The 20,294-nt window shown below is 58.0% G+C and overlaps 1 protein-coding gene across 2 annotated transcripts; it reads left to right on the forward strand.

Annotated features, from left to right (window-relative positions):
- The first annotated feature begins 7,332 nt into the window (after nt 1–7,332).
- On the forward strand, nt 7,333–19,808 carry LOC142434543 (PI-PLC X domain-containing protein 1-like). Of its 2 annotated transcripts, none has more exons than XM_075539239.1 (8): nt 7,333–7,767; nt 11,288–11,408; nt 13,593–13,742; nt 14,428–14,564; nt 15,318–15,446; nt 15,561–15,716; nt 16,985–17,168; nt 17,764–19,808. In XM_075539239.1, the coding sequence occupies exons 3-8, from the start codon at nt 13,622–13,624 to the stop codon at nt 17,997–17,999; spliced, it is 963 nt and encodes a 320-aa protein (XP_075395354.1). In that variant the 5' UTR covers nt 7,333–7,767; nt 11,288–11,408; nt 13,593–13,621; the 3' UTR covers nt 18,000–19,808. The 2 variants fall into 2 exon arrangements, with proteins under 2 accessions (XP_075395354.1, XP_075395355.1); XM_075539240.1 differs by lacking the exon at nt 7,333–7,767 and adding an exon at nt 8,573–8,659.
- The last annotated feature ends 486 nt before the right edge of the window (nt 19,809–20,294 follow it).

Here is a 20,294-nt window from a genome sequence, read left to right on the forward strand (position 1 = left end):
CAAAGTACTTCACATAGCTTAAGTTCCAGTCTGACTGTGTTTTTTATCATAATTGTGATGCTTACAGTCTCATGTCACTTCTATAGGAAGCTAATAGATATGAAAAGAGACCATGTTGCCTCCGTGACACTATTGAATCTTAAATATAATGCAGAGAGGGGAAATGTGGGATACTAGCACCAAGGGAAATAATACTGGGACTTATTCCCTGACTGGTACAGAGGGAATCTGGGAGACTAATGTTCCATGGCTGGAAGACGCCACTCTGTTAGTTGGAGATATACTCCAAGTTCATGTTCCTGCAGTAATCTATCATTTCCACAGATTCTCCCTTAAAGCTGTGCTGCCTTAAAGTGAGCGCATGGTTGATTCATTCTCCCTATAGAAGCAGACATTCCTATTTGGCTCTATTTCTTCCCACCGCAGTATCCAATCTCTCTCATACCTTCCTCCAATAGCAGATGGGAATAAGGGGACTTTACCCCCAGTGCCTGGATTCTAAATGTTTCTATCAAGCCTGAATTTTTGGCTATATTAATTGGATAATGAAGTTTTGCCTTTACAGCTTTAAATGTATAGAAAATGATTTAAAAACACGTCAGTCACGCCCACCACACAGGTTTCACGCTCCTAAAACACACTTCTGCGCAAAAAGACACCTGAGTGGCAGGCGGGTGGGGCGCCGCTCTCACCTGCCCCGCGCAGCGCGCTCCGGATCCGATGCGCCGTCAGTAGCCGTCCGCGGCCGCCCCGCTCGTCACCTCCCGCCCGCCCTGCGCGCCACTCCGCCACCCGCCGCCCACGTTCAGGGCCCGCTCTGCCGCCGCCGCCCGGACCGACGGAGCACGCGCGCCCGCGCCTCCCAGCGAGCTGCACGGCCGGCCGGGGCCTCCAGCCGCCTTTCTGGAGCCTTTCCTGGCGGGTCCTGAGGGACCGCAGAGCCCCCGGACCCCTGCCTTCCGAGCGGCCCGCAGCCGCCTCGCGGGGACCCGTCTGCCTCGGCGTTCCCTCGCAGCCCTTCGCCCCACTTGTGCCCCGCGGCGCCGCAGACCCCAGACCCTCCTTCCTGAGCGTGGGAGCGCGGGGATGCTGCCCCGCAGAGTGGATGCCCTTGAAAGGCTGAAATTCCCACTTCCGAGTTCAAGAATATTATTCTGTGTGTTCATTTTTGTGATAACAGCTAACACTTTGCTGCAGTTTCATCGTTTAACCAATCCTTTTCGTATTCTGCTCTCCTGTTCGCTTTTCTCTCAACCAGGAAATGTCACGCCCCTCATTCTTGGATCACAGTTGAATTTTTTATTGATTATAAACCCTTATGTAGACTTACTTTAAAGCTCCTGTACGAGGAGGCTTCAAAAATTCATGGGAAATTATATTCTTTTTTCATTCCATTCTCCCACGAACTTTCCGAAGCTCCCGCGTATTGTGATGCTAGTGTACAATTAGTAAAGCCATTCTGGCAAATAATTCAGTAGTCTGGGATATAATTTAGAACTATATGCTATGCAAAGCAAAGGTGGCAAAACAATCCAGTGGTAAAGGAATACTTTGGTTAATGAGTGGTTGAATTGGCTGAATTTACAAGAAATCAAAGGAAGGAGCATACTACATTCAAAAATAAACTCCAGGAGGATTAGAGCGATAAAATATTCAAAGCATTAAAAACTTAGAGGGATTTATTTTCAAGAGTAGCAATTTAGCTTTAGTGAGGTGGAAAGTTTAAGCTAGACAGGAAGGTTCATGTCTTTAAAGGAAAGATAAAGCTATTTGACTATATACAAATATTTTTACCTTTTAGCATGGTATCACAATGACAAGAAAAGTGTTTTAAAAGAACAATTGGCTATGCAAAACGCATGGCAATCTAACATAAAGTTTCTATAAATTATTTTTCCAGACAAATTGCTCGGTTGTATATGTTTTTAATACAGGCAATGCATACACATAGACAACTAACAGAAGAGAGGTTCATAAGCATGATTCATAAACATTGAAAAGATGCCCAATGTCATTGAAAGCCCTGGAAACATAAATGGTTGAGATATAAATATTAAAGTCATAGAGAGCATGAGCAATAGAAGAGATATTACAATAATGCAGTCACACACATATCATGGTAGCATTGCTCACCTCAGCCCCGCTTGGTGGCTTGGTGGTCCACGTGGAGAGAGGGGGAAGGGAAGGAGGACAAGGGGAATTGGAAAGGGAGGGTAAAGACATACATCACAGGAAGGACTTGCACTATGTGATACAGCAGTGAGAAGGGGTGGTCTAGGGGCATACCTACAATAGGAAGAGGAGGGATGGGGGTATACACATGACAAAATGGGCAGATCCTACATTTAAAAATTTAGGATGGCAGCTTAACTTTGACCTGTGTTCTGGATCTCCATATGAATCATTATCAGTAGGGTGTGAACTCCACCTACTGGAACCAAGCTAATGGTTCCAAGTTTTAGAGAGAAGCAATCCATTGTCTCCAGCAGCAGGGAGCAGAGACTGCAGTCTGGCAGCATTGCCTTGAGGGACTTTGCAAGCATCTGACCCACACACATTATCCCTCTAGTAGGAATCAACCTAGTTAGCAACTTAAACTGGGTTTTTTTTAATCTCCAGACTATATATTTTTTATTGGAGTAGAAAGCCTCATCTTTCTTCCCTGGAGCTGGCTGGTGGTTTTGAAGAGTGAAACTTTGTGTTTAACCGCTAAACCCATAACCTCCTATGGCACTAGAGCTCCATGACTCTGAACTAGCCAGGTAAAATGCTTTGCCCTCAGGCAGAGTTTGTTTGCTTCCACCCACTTCCCTGGCCAGCCCTGTGAGGAGTAGTCTAGCCCTCAAGAACTTGCCTGAGTATGCCCTTGATGGGAACTGGGGTACTGAGGTTGCACATTCATGCCCTGGCCAAGATGGTTGGAGGGCCCTGAACCAGTCCTATAAACTTTTCTAATCTGCAATAATGTATTTACTCCAATCATGGTCCCTCTCCCATTTCTGTAGTCACATTTCCAACTGTGATGGTCTGATCTGCTGGGAACGTGACTTTTAAAGGGGCTTCCTTTGTTTTCCATGTGACTGAGCTGTTGTGGATCCCTCAGTCCCCATTATGGCCTCATGCTTACGGTCTCCCTCAACCAGATGATTTGTTTTGTCTGGACTTTGTCCCAATCAAGATTTAACAAGGGGGTCTCTGTAAATTATATTTAAACTTCAAGTCTTCTCCCTGCCCTAAAACAATGAACACAAAAATATATACCAATTCAATCATTTCTACGTGTACAATTTGCTAACATTCATTATATTTCTGAAATTATGTAACCATTCTCACTGCCCTTTTCCAATTCCAAATTTCCATCATGCACATAAGCTCACTGCCCCTTAAACTTTTCACCTAACCTTCCAAGTTCCTGTGTCAATCTGATCACAGATAGATTATTCTTTAAAAGAACACAATGTCTAAAGCAGATCTTCTTTACTGATTCAGCTATTGGATGGCTTTTTTTTTATTGGATGGCTTTAAAGGGGTGCAACCGCAGGGAGATTGTGAGGGCAGCCCAGGGCCACGCAGTGTTTCCTTCTGTCGTGCCCACTGGTGGTGTGGGTCTGCGCTGACCCAGCGCCAGCCAACAAAAGCAACATCTTATAGCCCTGGTGGTACAGGGCCTTACACAGGGTCAGCAGTTCAAATGTTCCAACCGCTCTGAGCGTAAAGTGAGGCCTCTGCCCGGTACAGACTGACAGCAGCCTGGTAAGTCCCCTGGAGCAGCTCTGCCTTGTCCTGCAGGGTCGCTGTGAGTCTGCGTCCATTCCAGGGCCATGTGTTTAGCTATCTTAACTGTCTGTTAGCTCTTCAGGGAGAAAGACCAGACCGTCTGCTCCTGTAAAGACTGACAGCCTGGGAGACCCACAGGGGCAGCTCTGCCCCGTCCTTCAGGGTCCCTGGGAGTTGGGAATGGACCGTGGCTGTGGGTGAGCCAGTGCCTTTTAGAGGTGCCTACAGCATGGACCCCATGATCACCTCTGATCTCAGGGGCTCTGGGTGCCAGACAAAGGTGGCAGGAGGACTCGGGAGAGGAGCGCACAGTGTGTGGCGTAACTGGAGCCTCTGGCCGGCGTGGCTGAAGTGCGCATGGGGAGATGGAGTCTGTGGAGACGAAGATGTCAGTGGTGAGACTGTCACCAATATCAAGCCTTCCCTGAGGCTCTGCGATGGCTGGGTCAGCTCACAGAAAGGCCCCAAAGTGGGGAGGGCACGGGTGGAGGAGGAGACGGACAGAGGGTGGGGTGATGGGGAGGAGAGGGGATGGCCCACGGGCAACTGTGGTGGCTGCTCTCCACACTGGTGCTTGAGTTCTACCGGGTTTGAAATGCCCACGTAATCTGCAGCCATCCTGAAAATGTGGTTCCCTTGAGCATGCCAGCTCCGCAGACACCACAGAAGGCTCACGCAGAGTCGTCCTGGACTGCAGCCATGCCACACAGGACACACCACACAGGACACGCCACACAGGACACGCCACACGGGACCACAGGACATGTCACCCAGGACATGCCACACTGGACCACAGGACATGCCACATAGGACCATACTGCCCTGAACACCATGGCAGCTCCACAGACCCTGCACAACTGTAACAAGAAGGCCCCTCACGGGCAGCACACAGCTCCACACAGACCCCAGGGGACGTGGCACCAACTCCTGGTGCCCACACAGAAGCTCCGCACCCCACTCACCTCCACTCCCCTCTCAGTCCGGAGGCCCTGGGTTCCCTGTGAAGGTGCCCACCCTCAGAGCCCTGTGGGCTGCAGCTCTTGGCCAGCAGGGCAATCCTGCCTGCGGGGGACAGCTCCGACTGCTGTGTGGAATGTTCCGAAATATGGATGATGACGGCCATGAGGTGGTGCCGTCACCCCCTCTGACCCCAGCTGACCCTTCAGCCCCTCAGCTCTGGTTCTTCCCGTAGGACGACAGTGGACTGCAGCCCATGGGGAAGGGGGTCCCGGCTACTCCCTTCGCGGGAACTCTTGAGGCTCAGCTGGGGTGGGAGACGGGTCCCTGAGCGTGACTGGGGCAGGAAGAAGGGGTGACATCTTCACGAACAGCAGCTAGTGCTTTGGGGGGTGGTGTCACTCCAAGGACATGCAGGGTCAGTGGGCAACAGGCTGCACTGAAGGGTTAGCCTGGGGCATTGAAACACAGCCAGGAACACCGGTGTCTGGTGGGTCAGGCGCTGGGCTGTTCTCCAGTGTCTTGGTTCAGACCCACCACCCCATGCACAGGAGAAAAAGCAGGCTGTCTGCCTCATGCAGACGGACAGCCTGCAGCCCACAGGGACGGTTATGCCCTGTGCTATCGCTCTATCTATCTATCTATCTGCATATCTATCTATCTGCATATCTACCTATCCATTAGCCTCTCAGGAGAAAGACCAGACTGTCTGCTCCTGTACAGACTGACAGCCTGGGAGACCCACAGGGGCAGCTCTGCCCTGTCTTGCAGGGTCACTGTGAGTTGGAGTCCACTCGATGGCAGTGGTGTTTTGTTCTGAATTTGGAATTTATTTTCCCACTGAGTCTTTGCAGATTGGGGTCGAGAGGTCATCCACTTGGATGAGGGCGGGACTTCCAGCCAGAAGGTGGTCTCCTGACACCACGCCCCATGTCACCGGCCCAAGTCCAACTTGGCCCCCTTACAGGACACAGCAGACTTGACCCAGTGGTTTCCAAGACGGTTGCTCTACAGCAGCAGACACTCCACCTTTCTCCCTAGTGGTTTCAAACTGATGACCTTGCAGCTGACCCTTTTTGCTTCCAGAATTCACTGGTATCCTGAGTAGGGAAAAAGAGACGCAGAGAGGAGACGGCCACAGGGAGACAGAGGCAGAGGCAGGAGAGATGCAGCCACAAGCCCAGGCATGCCTGGGGCCCAGGGGCTGGGAGAGACTGAGGAAGGACCAGCCCCTGGGGTGGGGGTGGGGGCATGACCCTGTCCATCTCCGGAGCGGGGAGAGACCACCACAGTCTGTTGACTGAAACCTCCAGTTGGTGGTGTTTCTGTCACGTCCAGCCTCCCTTGACTCCCCTGCCCTGCTCCCACAGTGGCCTTAGGGGTCTGGACCATGGCTGCCCCACCCAGTCAGTGGAAGGAGGACGGGAGAGAATGACGGGCTATCAACTCTGTTCCCTCTCAAGACTCCAGCCCCCCATGTCCCGCCCCCTCATCCCCTCTGTTTATTCACGGAAGCATAGCTGAGAGCCCTTATCCCGCCCACCCCCCACCCCAGCCTGAACAGCAGCCCGGAGAGGATGTGGTTTCCTGGGTGCTCCAGGGTCAGCAGATTCTGTTGCAACATCAGGGCCTGAAGGGCCCCCTGTGATCCTGGGCCCTGCGAGACCAGGAACAGAATGCCCCGGGGGGAGGGGTGGGTGGATCTGTGGGGTCGCTGTGAGTGTGCAGCACTGTGGGGGGGGGGCAGGGAGGGGCTCCAGGAGCCATTTCCTGGCTCCCGGAGGAGGCAGTGCCTGGCTCGCTGGTGGAGAGGGTGCACATGACCACTCTTGTTATCAGCACCCAAGGGAGAAGTAGAGATTGTTGAGCCAGCAAAGGTTCCCTGTGGGAGCAGGGGGTGGGGGCTCAGCAAACGGGCCCCAGGGACCCCGTGATCATCTCTTATCACGTGCCCACGCCTTTCCAAATCCCCTCATATACACTTACCCATTTCACTGCAGTCTTAAAACCCACAAGGATGGGACCCGGCTTGTCAGACTCTCCACATACCCTGGGCAATGGACACATGGACCTGCTCACCTCCAGGTCAGCGGTTCAAACCCACCGTCTGCTCCCAGGAGAAAGACGGACTGTCTGTCCCCTCAGGAGCCACAGCCTCACAAACAGCCCCACAGGGGAAGCTGTGCGCTGACAAGTTCCGGGGTGCAGACAGGCTAGGGCAGGCTACTCCTCACGTGAGCCTGACTCCCCTTACCTGGAAGTGCTGTCTGTCCACACTGTCAGCCAGGCCTGGGTCTGCTGTGAGGGCAGGGACCACCACCCCGCTCGCTCCCGACTGTCAGGTAGCCCCTGCGTTCAGAGACCCACACCTACTCCTAGCTGCTGCTGAAGCCTGTCTGCTCTGTGGACAGACATGGCAGCCAACCGCCCACACCCTCGGTCTGCCGCCGCCTCGATTGCCCAAGCCCAGAGGATCAGGTCAGGTCAGATCAAGTGGGCGGGGCCCAATGCTGCCAGGAGTATGGGTGTAGCTTCCAGCTGGAAGTGCGGGGGAGGGAGGCTCCGCTGCCCCACCCCCCCAGGTGGGGATGGTCTCACTGTTTGCACAAGGACTGCCAGAAGGGCCCTGCAGGGGAGGAGGTCCCATTCAGGACCTTCGGAACATTCCAGCGGCAGGAAGCGAAGGGGTGCAGGCACGGGCCAGGGATCGATGCACACCCTGCGCCAAGGCCAGCACCAGGTCCAGTTCCTGCCCCAGGGAGGCTGGCACTGCCAGGGCACCGCAGCACTGCTCTGTGAGCTGCTCCCGGCTGCCTCCAACTCCCAGCTGTGGGTCTCCCAGAGGGCAGCCTCACCCAGGGGGCACACGGGTCCACAGACCAGCCAGGGCCCCCACCTCGGAGTCTCCCTGCCAGCACCACCCCGGGACACTGGTGCACTAACCGGGGGGCCCCCACCTGGGGTCCTTGTCATGACCCGCGAGAGCGGGGAGGGAGAGAAACAAGGAAGCCACCGGTCAGCCGGAAGCGAAGGGTGAGCGAACAGGAGGGGGAAGGGAGAGGGGAGGATGGGTGGAAGGAGGGAGGGCGGGCTGGAGGCTGGAAAGGCTTAGAGCTCACAGGGTCCCTGATTTCTGATGGTGGCGGGTTAGGGTGCCGGGTCCGGCATGTGAGCTGGGCGGTTGGCAGGCAGCCCCAAGCCTGCCCCTCTGATCCCAGGGAACCAGGAACACAGACGTCAGGAACAGAAAGGTGGGGCGGGGGACAGGAGCCAGGGGTCCAGTGACGACCCCACTGAGGACAGGCACTCTCCCCTGGTCATCTCACCACGATGGCCAGGTGGCCTGGGGTGGGGCAGGGGCGGTGGACAGAGGGGTGGACACCCGCTCTTTGGGGATGCCCTCCACCCAGGGGCAGAGGCCTCGCCGAGGGTACCCCCTCGGGCCTGCGGGCAGGGAGGGTACCGGGACTCTGCAGCTGAGGCTAGAGCCCCTCTGGGCCCGCAGGTTGGAGCAGGAGCTGCCCGCCGTCCCCTGCTGACTGGGTGGGGACCCCGCGGCCCCAGGACAGCGCGCCTGCCTGCTGGTCCGCGAGGGGCGCACGAGCCGGGCGGGGTAAGGCCCGGGGTCCCACCGTGGCACGCGGAGGGGGAGGGACCCCGAGTGCAGGCAGTCAGCACGCAGGAATGGCTGCGTCGCGGTCCAGGCATCTGGGCGCGCGGGCGGGAATGCGGCCTTCCCTCGGGGCGTGCCGGACAGACCGACGGATGGAGGGAGGGGCGCGCTGGAGCCAGGCGGGCGGGCATTGTGGGGGCTCCTGGCGCTCAGTGCAGTCGGGAAGGCTGGACTCAGAGGAAGGAGGGCGGAGCGGCGGCTCTGCTTCAGAAGGACCGGTGGACAGAGCCGGAGGGCGTGACAGTGAGCCAGGTGAGGGGGTGGGGCAGGAACGCAAGTGCCCTGGGACCACGAAGGATCCCAGACTCCTACACGTGAGGACGTGGGGACAGGATCCTCCGTGGTCAGGTACCTGTGGGAACAGAGGACGTGGGGACAGGACAGGACCCTCCGTGGTCAGGTACCTGTGTGAACAGAGGATGTGGGGTCAGGACAAGACCATCCGTGGTCAGGTACCTGTGGGAACAGAGGACGTGGGGACAGGACAGGACCCTCCGTGGTCAGGTACCTGTGGGGACAGAGGATGTGGGGTCAGGACAAGACCATCCGTGGTCAGGTACTTGTGTGAACAGAGGACGTGGGGACAGGACAGGACCCTCCGTGGTCAGGTACCTGTGGGGACAGAGGATGTAGGGTCAGGACAAGACCATCCGTGGTCAGATACCTGTGTGAACAGAGGATGTGGGGACAGGATCCTCCGTGGTCAGGTACCTGTGTGAACAGAGGATGTGGGGACAGGATCCTCCGTGGTCAGGTACCTGTGGGAACAGAGAGGACGTGTGGACAGGACAGGACCCTCCGTGGTCAGGTACCTGTGGGAACAGAGGATGTGGGGTCAGGACAAGATCGTCCGTGGTCAGGTACCTGTGGGGACAGAGGATGTGGGGACAGGATCCTCCGTGGTCAGGTACCTGTGGGAACAGAGGATGTGGGGTCAGGACAGGACCCTCCGTGGTCAGGTACCTGTGGGAACAGAGGATGTGGGGTCAGGACAAGACCATCCGTGGTCAGGTACCTGTGTGAACAGAGGACGTGTGGACAGGACAGGACCCTCCGTGGTCAGGTACCTGTGTGAACAGAGGATGTGGGGACAGGACCCTCCGTGGTCAGGTACCTGTGGGAACAGGATCTTCAGTGGCCATTACTGGCCTCCTGATGGGGAGAGCTGGGGGGGCAGCATAAGATCATGCGATAGCTCCCCACCCTGAGCCCCCTGCACCTGTCTCCCCTCCCCTCTTGTGTCAATGGGTCACAATGCCCTAAGGAGCCCCTGGAGCATGCTCTTCAGCCCCCTCGGGGGCACCTGTGGTCGGGGGCCAGTGGGGTGCCCTGCAAACTCTGGGGGATCCTCGCTCCAGATGCACAGTCTTGCATCCAGTTTGCAAAGCACGGCGCCCCGGGACTGCTCACGGCTGGAAGCCAGGAACCAGCAGAGGTCGCAGCAGGAAGGGCGCCCACCCTGCTGGCAGCGCTGCCCTGGCAGGCGGGCAGCCGGAGTGTGCTGACTGGACAGAGGCCGGCAGCAGGAGCACGGGGGACAGGGGGGGGTGTGGGATTATGGCGATGCTCCCTGAGATACCAGGCACTGCAGCGCTGCGGAGGGAGCTGCACCCTCCCAAACAGGAGTGCGGTTTAGGGGTGCAGTGTTACCGCCCCCCCCCAGTATGGGGAGTGGGGTCCATGCGAGATGGCTGGATGGGGCGCCTTCGCCTTCACTCGTTCATTCATTTGGGGTGAGAGATGTTTGGCGCCCCGGAGACCATCGCCCCCTAGGCTCTGCGAGCCTATTCCGGTGGGGGGGCGGGGGCTTGGGGCAGTTTGTGCGGAAGGGAATATAGTGTGTATCTAAAGACAGATGGCCATCTGTTTGGAATGGAATATGTTTGTCTAAGGAAGGATTTGTGTGGAAGGGAATACTGTATCTCAAGAACGGTGATACTTTTGTGTGGAATTGAAGAGTGTGTGGGTGGAGGCATGGTGACAGTGCTGTGTGGGATGGAACAGGACATCTCTAAAGGATGACCATAGCTGTGTGGAATTGTAGAGTGTGTGTGTCTGAGGAATGGTGACAGTGCTGTGTGTCTCTAAGGAATGGTCATGACACTGTCACGCTCCTCACAACACGCACATGTTTGGAAGCTATTGTGCTGAGCAAAATCGGGCAGTCCCTGAAGGCAGTCACTGTCGGAGGCCACTGTTACCAAAGGAAAATAAACGCAAGGAAAAATGGTTTTCCCACAGAGAGAAGCAGATGCTAGTGCTTGTGGAAAATCAGCGTGGGAGGGAAAGTAAAAGGAGGGGGCATAAATAATGCCCAGAAAAGATACCTAGGTAATCACACACATGGGTAGAGACAGAGAGAGCAGCAGCTATAGGCACACAGATACATCCTAACAGAGTCTGCATAGAAAGAGACATGTAATAACACAGAGACATACAGGTGAGCAGACACATATTAACATAGTGTATGTGTAAAAATGAAACCGCAGCACACATACAGGGTCATCAGAGAGGGATGTAGATAGAGAGTTGCATGACAGACCCAAACTCACTGCGGTCTTCTGGATTTGAACTCAAGGACCCTATGGGACAGAAGACCTGCCCCTGCAGGCTCCAGGGTGGTGACTCTGTACGGGCGGGGGCAGCTGATCTCTCTCCCCTGGAGCCAGCGGGTGGTTTCAAACTGCTGACCTGTAAGCAGGAGGCCACCCTGCTCCGTAAGAGCACAGACAGTAACAGATGATGGTAAAGGGGATGAAGGGATCATAGTCTCCCACGGGGGTGTCGGCGATCCCTGCAGCTCCCTGTAGGACCCCCTTCCTGACTCTGATGTTGGTCAGGGCCCCTGGAGCCATAGTCATCCTGTCCTCCATCCCCCAGGAGCGGTGAACACAGCAGGCAGGCGGGCAGGCTCAGGCGTCTTGGCAGCTGTTTGCAGCAGGGTGTCCAGAGAGCTGAGGAGTCCAGGTCTGGCGAACTAAGATTCTGGGCTGACGTCGAGGTGAGACGTGGGGTCTGAGCGGGCTGGGGCTGGGGCTGTGCAGGGGATGCCAGGAGCAGGAGCCAGGTCTCTTGATGAGGAAGTGGCACACACTTGGTTAAGTCGAGGAAACCAGCTTCTGTATCGGTTTATACAGACGGAGGGGGAAAAGGTGACAACTGGTCATGGACACAGCAACGTAGTTTGTACCTGCTCCCAGGCAGACACGGGGGACCTGCTCACGGACCTGGTCCCTGCTCACAGTCACAGACACATGGTACTAGCTCCCAGGCATACACATGGTCCCTTCTCACAGACAACACACATTACCTGCTCACAGACACACACATTCATGGTACCTGCTCACAGACACAGACACATGGCATCTGCTCCCAGACGCAGTGGGCGAGTCTCTGCCTCCTGGTGGAAATCGCGGGCGTCTGCTCCCTGGCGTGGCTTGTCTTATGCAGGTTTCAGCAAGTCACCTGCTCAGCACCATGGCCCCTGGGATCTCCAGTGATCCTGTCACTGATGTGCCCCGGGGCAGATGTCACAGACAGACATTTATTTTTTTCATTCTTAGGAAGCTGGACATCTGACTGTAGGGTACTGCATCTCTCTGTCTGTCTCTCTTCTCTCTGTCTCGGTCTCTCTTCTGCTTCAGGTCCTTGTCCTGCTGTGGGGGGTCCTGGTCCTATAAACTCATGGCCCTTCCTCGTCATCTCAGACGATCTGTATCTTACAGTAAGAAGCCTTGGTGGGCGTCGGGGCCACTCAGCATCTGACATGGCCAGCTGGAAGCTCAAACATGAGTGTGGAGCTGGAAGAGTGGGCACCCCAGGTGCCTGGTGTAACCCCCAGTCCCAGCAGGGCTCCGATAATGACTGGCTGTGAGAATCTGCTGTGAGTGTTTGCTCTGGACGACTGAGCCCAGGGAATGTCCACTCCAAGTGAGGAAGCAAAAACAAGCGGTTTATGGGGCAGGTGGGTGGGCACCAATGGTCATGCTCATCAGAGACACTCAGAACCTGGCACCCACAGAAGAGGCTCTAATCCCTCTTCATCTGCATGCCCGCCGCTCTCCAAAGCTCTCCAGATGGCCACCTCTCCCTGTCAGACCGCAGACAGTCATCAGACCATATCCTGGGTCCAGCGGGCCCTGGACAGGAGCTACCTGGCCACCTCTCCACACTCTGTAGGGGAAATCCCAGAGCAGAGCCGAATCTACGTGGGCACGGCCGGCCGTGTCAGCCAGCAGTCATCTCACAGAAGCAGCTGCGTGCTGCTCAGAGTGACCGTCCCCACGAGGCTCTCACGTTGCTTCCAGACGCTCCCTGAAGGCATTTTCCAAAGCCACCACTGTGCTCTGTGGGACATCATCCTACATGGCGTACAGACCAGTGGAACGTGGTGGCTGCTCCAGCCCCACAGGGATGTGGGAGGAAGGCTGGACTTCTGAAACCTGTGGTCAGAGCAGCCAGCCGCCGGCTGGTTTCAGGCCGGGCAGCACAGGGCGCCGTGAGTTCAGGCAGAGCCCAATGGCAGTCGGCAGGAGCTGCAAAATGAACCATCTTGGATGTTATCCATGAGGGGCCCTGAGGGGATGTGGGTTTCAGCTGGGCTGCTCACCACAAGGTCGGTGGTTCAAAACTACCAGCCACTCCAAGGGAGAACGATGAGGCCGTCTGCTCCTGTAAAGACTGACAGCCTGGGAGACCCCCAGGGGTGGTTTTGTCCTGTCCTGCAGGGTCACTGTGAGTCGGCATCCCTCGATGGCAGTGCTTATCATCCATCTATATCTTTCTTTCTATCTATCTATCTATCTATCTATCTATCTATCTATCTATCTATCTATCTATCATCTATCTATCTACTCTTCAGGAGAAAGACCAGACTGTCTGCTCCCGTAGAGACTGACGACGTAGGAGCCCTGTCCTGCAGGGTCGCCATGAGTTGGCGTCTCCTCAAGGGCAGTGGGTTTGGCTGAGGGTGGACTTTGAATTTTGTCTGAGGAGGGTCAGGAAGAGCAGGGCTGTCTCTGAGAGTCCCTGTCTCGCTCCCCCCTCAGGTCACAGGTGCAAGCACACACATGCACACACGCGCACACCCTCCTGACAATCCCTCTGTGCCCAAGGAAAGAGTTTGGTCGTGAGCACCCCTGTCAAGAGGTGCACTTTCAGCTCTGTGCACCCCATTGCTCCGCAGGTCCCAGGTACCCCCTCTGGCCCCCCTTCATGGGCAGCCGCTTGAGCACCTCCTGCGGCTTCCGGAGCCTGCAGGCCACCAACCCCAACTGGATGTCACAGCTCTGCCCCCGGCTCTGGGATGTGCCCCTGCACCACCTCTCCATCCCAGGTGAGCATGAATACACACACGCAAACACACTAACACATGCACACACATGTACACCTACCCCCACATACACCTCCCCATGCCAGGTGAGCGTGGACACACACACACGCACCTCCTCCTTCCCCCATCCCTCCTTCTTCTCCTGCCAGTTCCTCCCCTTTGCTGTCTCTAGGCTGGAGGCAGGCGGTGTCTGCATCTCTCCAGCCTCTGCCTCTGTCTCCACGGGGCCGTCTCCCCTCTGTGTCCCTTCTCCTCTGTGGTCAGGACACTACTCCTGTAGGGTGAGGGCCCCTGCCCCAGAATGACCTCATGCTGAGTAAGTGACATCTGCAAAGACACCAGTCTGAGGTCCAGAGGTGGGCAGGGCCGGGCTCCCTCAGGAAGCTACAGGGTAGGATCCGTCCTCATGGTCTCTCCCAGCTCCTGGGGCCCAGGCGTCCCTGGGCTTGTGTCAGAATCTCTCCACCTTCTGTCTTTTCCCTCCGTCACGAGGACACACTCCTGTTCCGGTGTGACATCACATTGTGGCCTTGTCTGTAAAGGCCCTGTTTCCAGTAAGGTCCCGCTCACAGGCACCCAGAACAGGGCACAGCCTCGCCCTCGCCCCCTGCAGGGGACACGTCCCAGTCCCTCGAAGGATCGTGTGCGGGGTGGTCTTGGACACGGTGCCCCCCGGTACCCCGTGCAGGCAGCCACGACACCATGACTTACTGCCTGAGCAGGAAGTCCCCCATCGCCTCCGACCAGCCCAAGGTCCTGCAGCTCCTCAGCAAGCTGATTCCCTGCGTCATCCAGCCCGTAGTGTTCAGGTGGTCCGTCACTCAGGTACGGCCCACTGCTTACCTGGGCTCAGGGAGGGCAGCTCTGTCACTCACCTGCTCGGGGGTGGCTCCTGCGTCTGCTCACCTGGGCTTGTGGATGGAAGCTCTGCGCGATTCAGCGGGGAGGATCCAAGGACCTCACACCCTCCCCCCCCCCCCAGGGTGGTCTCCAGCTGCCTTCAGGGTGCATTGGGGTTACGGGAACTGGGGGCAGGTGGGGGATCCTGGAGAGGAGCCTTTCTGGCACAGTGGGTGAGGTGCTCAATGCAAGGTCAGCGGTGTGAAACCCCACGCTGTCCTGAGGGAGAAAGACGAGGCTGCTCTGGTGAAGACTGACAGCCTTGGACACACAGTGTCCGTGGCTGTGTGCGTGCACCCTGCCATGTGGTGAGGGGCAGCCCCCCCTGTGATGTCCTGCTCAGGGTCTGTGGGGCCCTGCATCCCCCTTGAGTCCTGATAACTGGCCCCTCTCAGTAGTTGGGACCCTGAAGGGAGGCCCGAGACCCGGGTCGGGGTGCACAGGGACACAGGCAGCAGGCTAGGGTGTCATGCCTGTAGCAGCTGCGATCTACATCACTCAAGAGAGGGTCCCCAAGACCCTACAGGCTCTGACAGGGGACCCCACAGAGCAGGGGCTCGCAGGATAGGTGAGTCAGCGGCTAAACCTCCCAGGGTTAGGCGTCCACAGTCCTGGCTATCTTCCCTAGTGACTGGTGGCCATCGGGCTGGCCTAAGAGAGACTGGGCTTCCCATGCAGGTGCTGACCGTCACGGAGCAGCTGGACGCGGGCGTCCGGTACCTGGACCTGCGGGTGGCACACATGGCTAAGGGGTCCCCCAAGAACCTGCACTTCGTGCACATGGTCTACACCACGGCGCTGGTCGAGGTCAGGGGGGGCAGGTGTGTGTGGGGAGGGCATGCACCTGGTCTACAAGAGGTCAGGGGGGTAGGTGGGGGGGCACTGTGTGCACTCAGGGTGACTGCATCCCCCCGCCCCCAGGACACCCTGACAGAGATCTCTGAGTGGCTGGAGAGCCACCCCCGAGAGGTGGTCATCCTGGCGTGCAGGAACTTCGAGGGCCTGGGCGAGGACCTGCATGAATACCTGGTCTCCTGTATCAAGAACATCTTTGGAGACATGCTCTGCCCGCGGGGGGTGAGCCGGCGCACCCCTCGAGGGCGGGTCCAATGGGGCGGGCATGGGAGGCCTGGCGGGGACAGGGTCTAGGTGTGACAGCCAGAGGGAACCGGCAGCGTCGGGATGCGCCTTCACTGTGAGCCTCTGGGCCCTGGTGCAGCAAGAGCGTGAGCGCCCTGCTCCTTGCGGGATGCATCCCTGAGCCGGGGGCGAGGGTGCGCCAGGGAAGCCTGCAGTTCCCACTGTAGCCAGTGGCGGCTCTGCGACGGGCTGGGCTCCATGTCGGGAAGCCCTGTTTTCTACTGCGAAGCTGCATGTGGGAAACTATTGGGGTGCGTGGAGTGTTTGCTGCGCCCCACATCCCTGCAAAGATTGTGAGTGTGCAGACCCCCTCCTCTTGTCCTTGGCGCTGTTCTGACCCCATCCCATCCAGGGCCAGAGCGGCCCCACCCGCGGTGCCCGTGAAAGGGCTCGGAGAGGGTTGAAGCAGCAGCCAGGCCTTTCTTATGAGGCCGCTCAGGGTGGACTCAGCTCCCAGTGAGCTCCGGTCACAGCAGCCTGATGTCCATCAGGACAAAACCCCTCCTCCCCATCCCTGTGTGTCTGAGCCACGGCTGCAGCCACTGTGTCCGACCATCTCGTCGATGGCCTTCCTCTGTGTCGCTGCCCCTCCGCTTGACCGAGCATGCCGTCCTTCTCCAAGGTCTGGTCTCTCCTAACGACGCGTCCAGTGCGTGTGACAGCGTCTCGGTTCTGGGAAGCATTGAGATCTCCCTGCCGTGAACTGGATTCTCACAGCAGCCCTGCAGGGACTGCCCCTGCGGGTTCTGAGGCTCAGTCGGCACAGGAGCATGCAGCGCACCTGGTGGCTTTGAACTACTGACCTCGAGTCCAGCAGTCAGTGGCAACCTCCAGGGGACCATGGCAAGGGGGTGCTGGCTTCAGCTCCAGGGGCGCCCCCATGTGCCTCAGCTGGAACTGCATGGCACAGGTTTCTGAAGGTGACAACCAGGCGTTTTCCTTTCAACGAACCTAAGGCAGCTTGCACTGTCCAGGGTCACCAATCAGGTCTTGGATGCTGGATTGAGGTTACTGGTCATGGGGCCGGAGGACCATGCGTGACTTTTAATGTGTGCTTCCTACTGGTTATGCTGCCCAGCCCCCAGCACGATGGGGCCCTCGCAGAGGGAGCCCACCTCTATAGACAGGTGGTCACTGTCTGGGCTGATACGGTGGGCAGTGTCAGCGGGCAGCCCCCAACTTGCCCCTCACACCTCTGTCCCCAGGAGGTGCCCACACTGCGGCAGCTGTGGGCGTGTGGCCGCCAGGTGGTGCTGTCCTATGAGGCCCCAGACTCAGTTAGCAGACACCCGGAATTGTGGCCGGCGGTGCCCTACTGGTGGGGCAACAAGGTGAAGACCGACGAACTCATCCAATACCTAGAGACCATGAAGAGTGTCGGCCGCCCAGGTAGGTTCTGGGATGTGCACAGGTGTGCTTTCCAGACTGAGCGTGTGTTCTCAAGGGGCCCCTGTGGGGAGCTCAAAGCTTGGGGGCAAGATAGAGGTGCGTGTCGCACTGTGGTGAAAAGATGACATCCAACGGACGCGTTTGCTGTAAGGTGGACCACACTCCACGTGACGCTAGTGAGCCTGGTGGAACAGTGATTACACCTGGGGCTGCTCACGAAGGGTCGGCAGTTCAAACCCACCAGCTGCTCCTCGGGAGAAGGACCAGACTGTCCACTCCCATAAAGACTGACCGCCTGGGAGACCCACAGGGCAGCTCCGCCCTGTCCTGCAGGGTCGTCGTGAGTCGGCGTCCCCTCGGTGGATGGGAGTTGGGTTGATTTCAAGAGCAGAGGACCAGCCCACTCTCACAGGGGATGCTGAGGGTGGGTTTGTTCCCCAAACCCACGCCAGTCCCGGCTGAATTGTGAGGACCCTGCAGTCTCTGGTTAGACTCTATCCCTCCCCCGCAGATGTGGATGGGGCGGGGCGCAAAAGCTGGGAGGGAGGTGTGGATGTGAGCCGTCTGTCCCCTCCCGTGCACCCCCCCATTCCAGATGGGCTGTTTGTGGCCGGCATCAACCTGACTGAGAACCTGGGCTACGTGTTGGTGCACCCCTCCCAGTCCCTGGAGACCATGACGCTGCCCAGCCTGCCCTGCCTGAGCGCCTGGGTCCGTGAGCAGTGCCCGGGGCCCGGCGCCCACTGCACCAACATCATCGCAGGCGACTTCATTGGGGCCAACAGCTTTGTCAGCGATGTCATTCAGCTCAACGACAAGCTGCTGGCCTGATGATGTCCAGGGTGGGCTGACACCCGGCCACCAGGCCCTTCTGTGACACTCCCGGGCACATGCCCGGCTCCCAGTCCCACAAATGGGACCCCTGTCCTTGGGACCACATGCCTGTGAGGAGGACAGGCGGGCAGGGGCGCCTGCTGTGGGGTCTGCGTGGGCCCAGCTCAGCTCCCTCTGGCCTCCCTGGCATGGCAGCCCCCCTCCAAAGGCCACTTGCCCCAAGGACCCCTTTCCCTCCCAGACAGTCTCGTGTGTGAATGGTCGCAGCGGTATCTCCAGTGATGCTGGGTTGGAGAACCGTGGGGTGGGGTGGGGTCCCCCGGGGCCCACAGGTGTGACGCTCGGTCAACCCCGGCTACCTCTATCGGGGGGCTTTCAGGACACCACAGAGCATGTGGACAGCTCTGAGGGCCTGCGGACACACGGGATGTGCATGCGCCCCAGGCTGCCTGGAAAGACCTGAGGGCCTTGGGACCCTGCTGAGAAAGCGTCAAAATACAAACACTAGAATTGGAGGGCAAGGATGCTCTCTGCCGTGGACTCTGGAAGCCCAGCAGGCTCCCCCAGGACTGGATGCTTCTACTCCCATCTCACCAAGTGTCGACGGGACGTAACGTGGCTGCCCGGCGGGGTGGTGACAAAGGTGGAAAGGACCCGCTGAGCAGGAAGCGTTGGCGTCCAGTCCCCTCACGTGCTCTCTGAGGGTGTTTCACGTGTCAGAACACGTGTGCAGCAGGTGCAACACGCATGCCAGGCCCCACCCTATGCTCCTGCTGTGGCTTCTCGCCCTCACAGCCGCCCTGTACTCGTCTCCCATGGCGTGAGAACACGGATGGTGCATGTATGACACACATATAAAGGGCCCGCTCCAGGCCCACGCTGTGGCAAACCGTTGCCGGTGCTCATAACTGCCCCTCGGGCTTTCTCCACGCCTCGCCTCTCACCAGGTCACTTCAAACAGGGTCCCTGACTGTCCCTTCCAGGGTCAGGGGTGCCCATGCGCTGAAGGTCAAAGCTGCTTGTTCTCCATCTCTTGCTTTTGCCCCACTCACCCACCCACGATTCTGTCCTCCCCCCCCCAAGGTGCCCTTGGAGGCTGCCACGTTTCCCACTTTCCCTCCAGGCCTTGGGGCCACTTTCCAAGCAGGTGCTGCTTCCTGACCTCCCAGGCCCAGGCTCCAGAAACCCAAAGTTCACAGGAGCCCTTTCTGTCCACGGCCTGGTGGCCGGTCCTCACACAGGGCCCCTGCGCAGGGTGTCTGGGGCTGTCCCTCTCTGCGTAGGCGGACAGCCTCATCTTTCTCCTGCAGAGTGGCCGGTGGGCTTCAGCTGCTGCCCTTCCTGTTTGTAGCGTAACGAGTGGGCAACTAGCCACACCAGCTTTGAGAGTCGGGGGCCTGAGTTCTTGGCCAAATCCCGAGCACCCCTGGCCCTCCCTCCTCCTCTCAGAGAGCTCTTCCTATGGCCTGCATTCTCATTGGCCACTAGCACTGTGCATGCCCCTGAAAGAGCGGAGGGAGGCCTGGGTGCAGGGGCACTGCCATCTTTACTTCTCCTTTCTGACCAAAGAAGCCCCTAAAAGCCTCAAAACAAAACTCAATGCCATCAAGTCTGTGGATTGTGATCACCGGACCAGACAGCCTCGTCTTTGTCCTTCAGAGCGGCTGCTGGGTGTGAACCACTGAGCTTGCTGGCAGCAGTTCAAACCCACCAGCTGCCCCTTGGGAGAAGGACCAGACGGTCTGCTCCCGTGCAGACTGACGGCCTGGGAGACCCACAGGGGCAGCTCCGCCCTGTCCTGCAGGGTCACTGTGAGTCAGCGCCCACTCGATGGCGGTGATGAGTTTATCTACCTACTGGAATAGCTACCTACGCATTCAGTTCTCAGAGACCAGACTGACTGCTCCCATAAATGCTGAGCCCTGGGAGCCCCGGGGGAAGCTCTGCTCTGTGGACTGGGAAGGACTGGGTAGCGGTGAGGTTTGGTTTCCATTTACCGGGATCTCCGGCAGAGCTGGATCTCCCAGTACAGGGAGTGTCTAAGATGTCCTATTTGGAGGGGGCACCTTGTCTGGTGGGTTAGGTCCCCGGGCCGGCCTGGTCTCAGGGAACCCAGCCCTGAGAGTGCTCCTGTCCCTGCAGCCCCACCCCCTCCATGGCCTGGTCATCACTGCCAGCGAGCACTTGCCCAGCGCCAATGTCCTGTGTCTCGGCGTCCCCTCAAGACCACCGCGTTCTCCGGAGAGGCTTTCTCATGAGAAGCCTCCCGGGCCCAGGCTGCTCAGGCGCAGC

The sequence above is a fragment of the Tenrec ecaudatus genome, chromosome X, assembly GCF_050624435.1.
Source record: "Tenrec ecaudatus isolate mTenEca1 chromosome X, mTenEca1.hap1, whole genome shotgun sequence".
Lineage (NCBI taxonomy): Eukaryota > Metazoa > Chordata > Mammalia > Afrosoricida > Tenrecidae > Tenrec > Tenrec ecaudatus.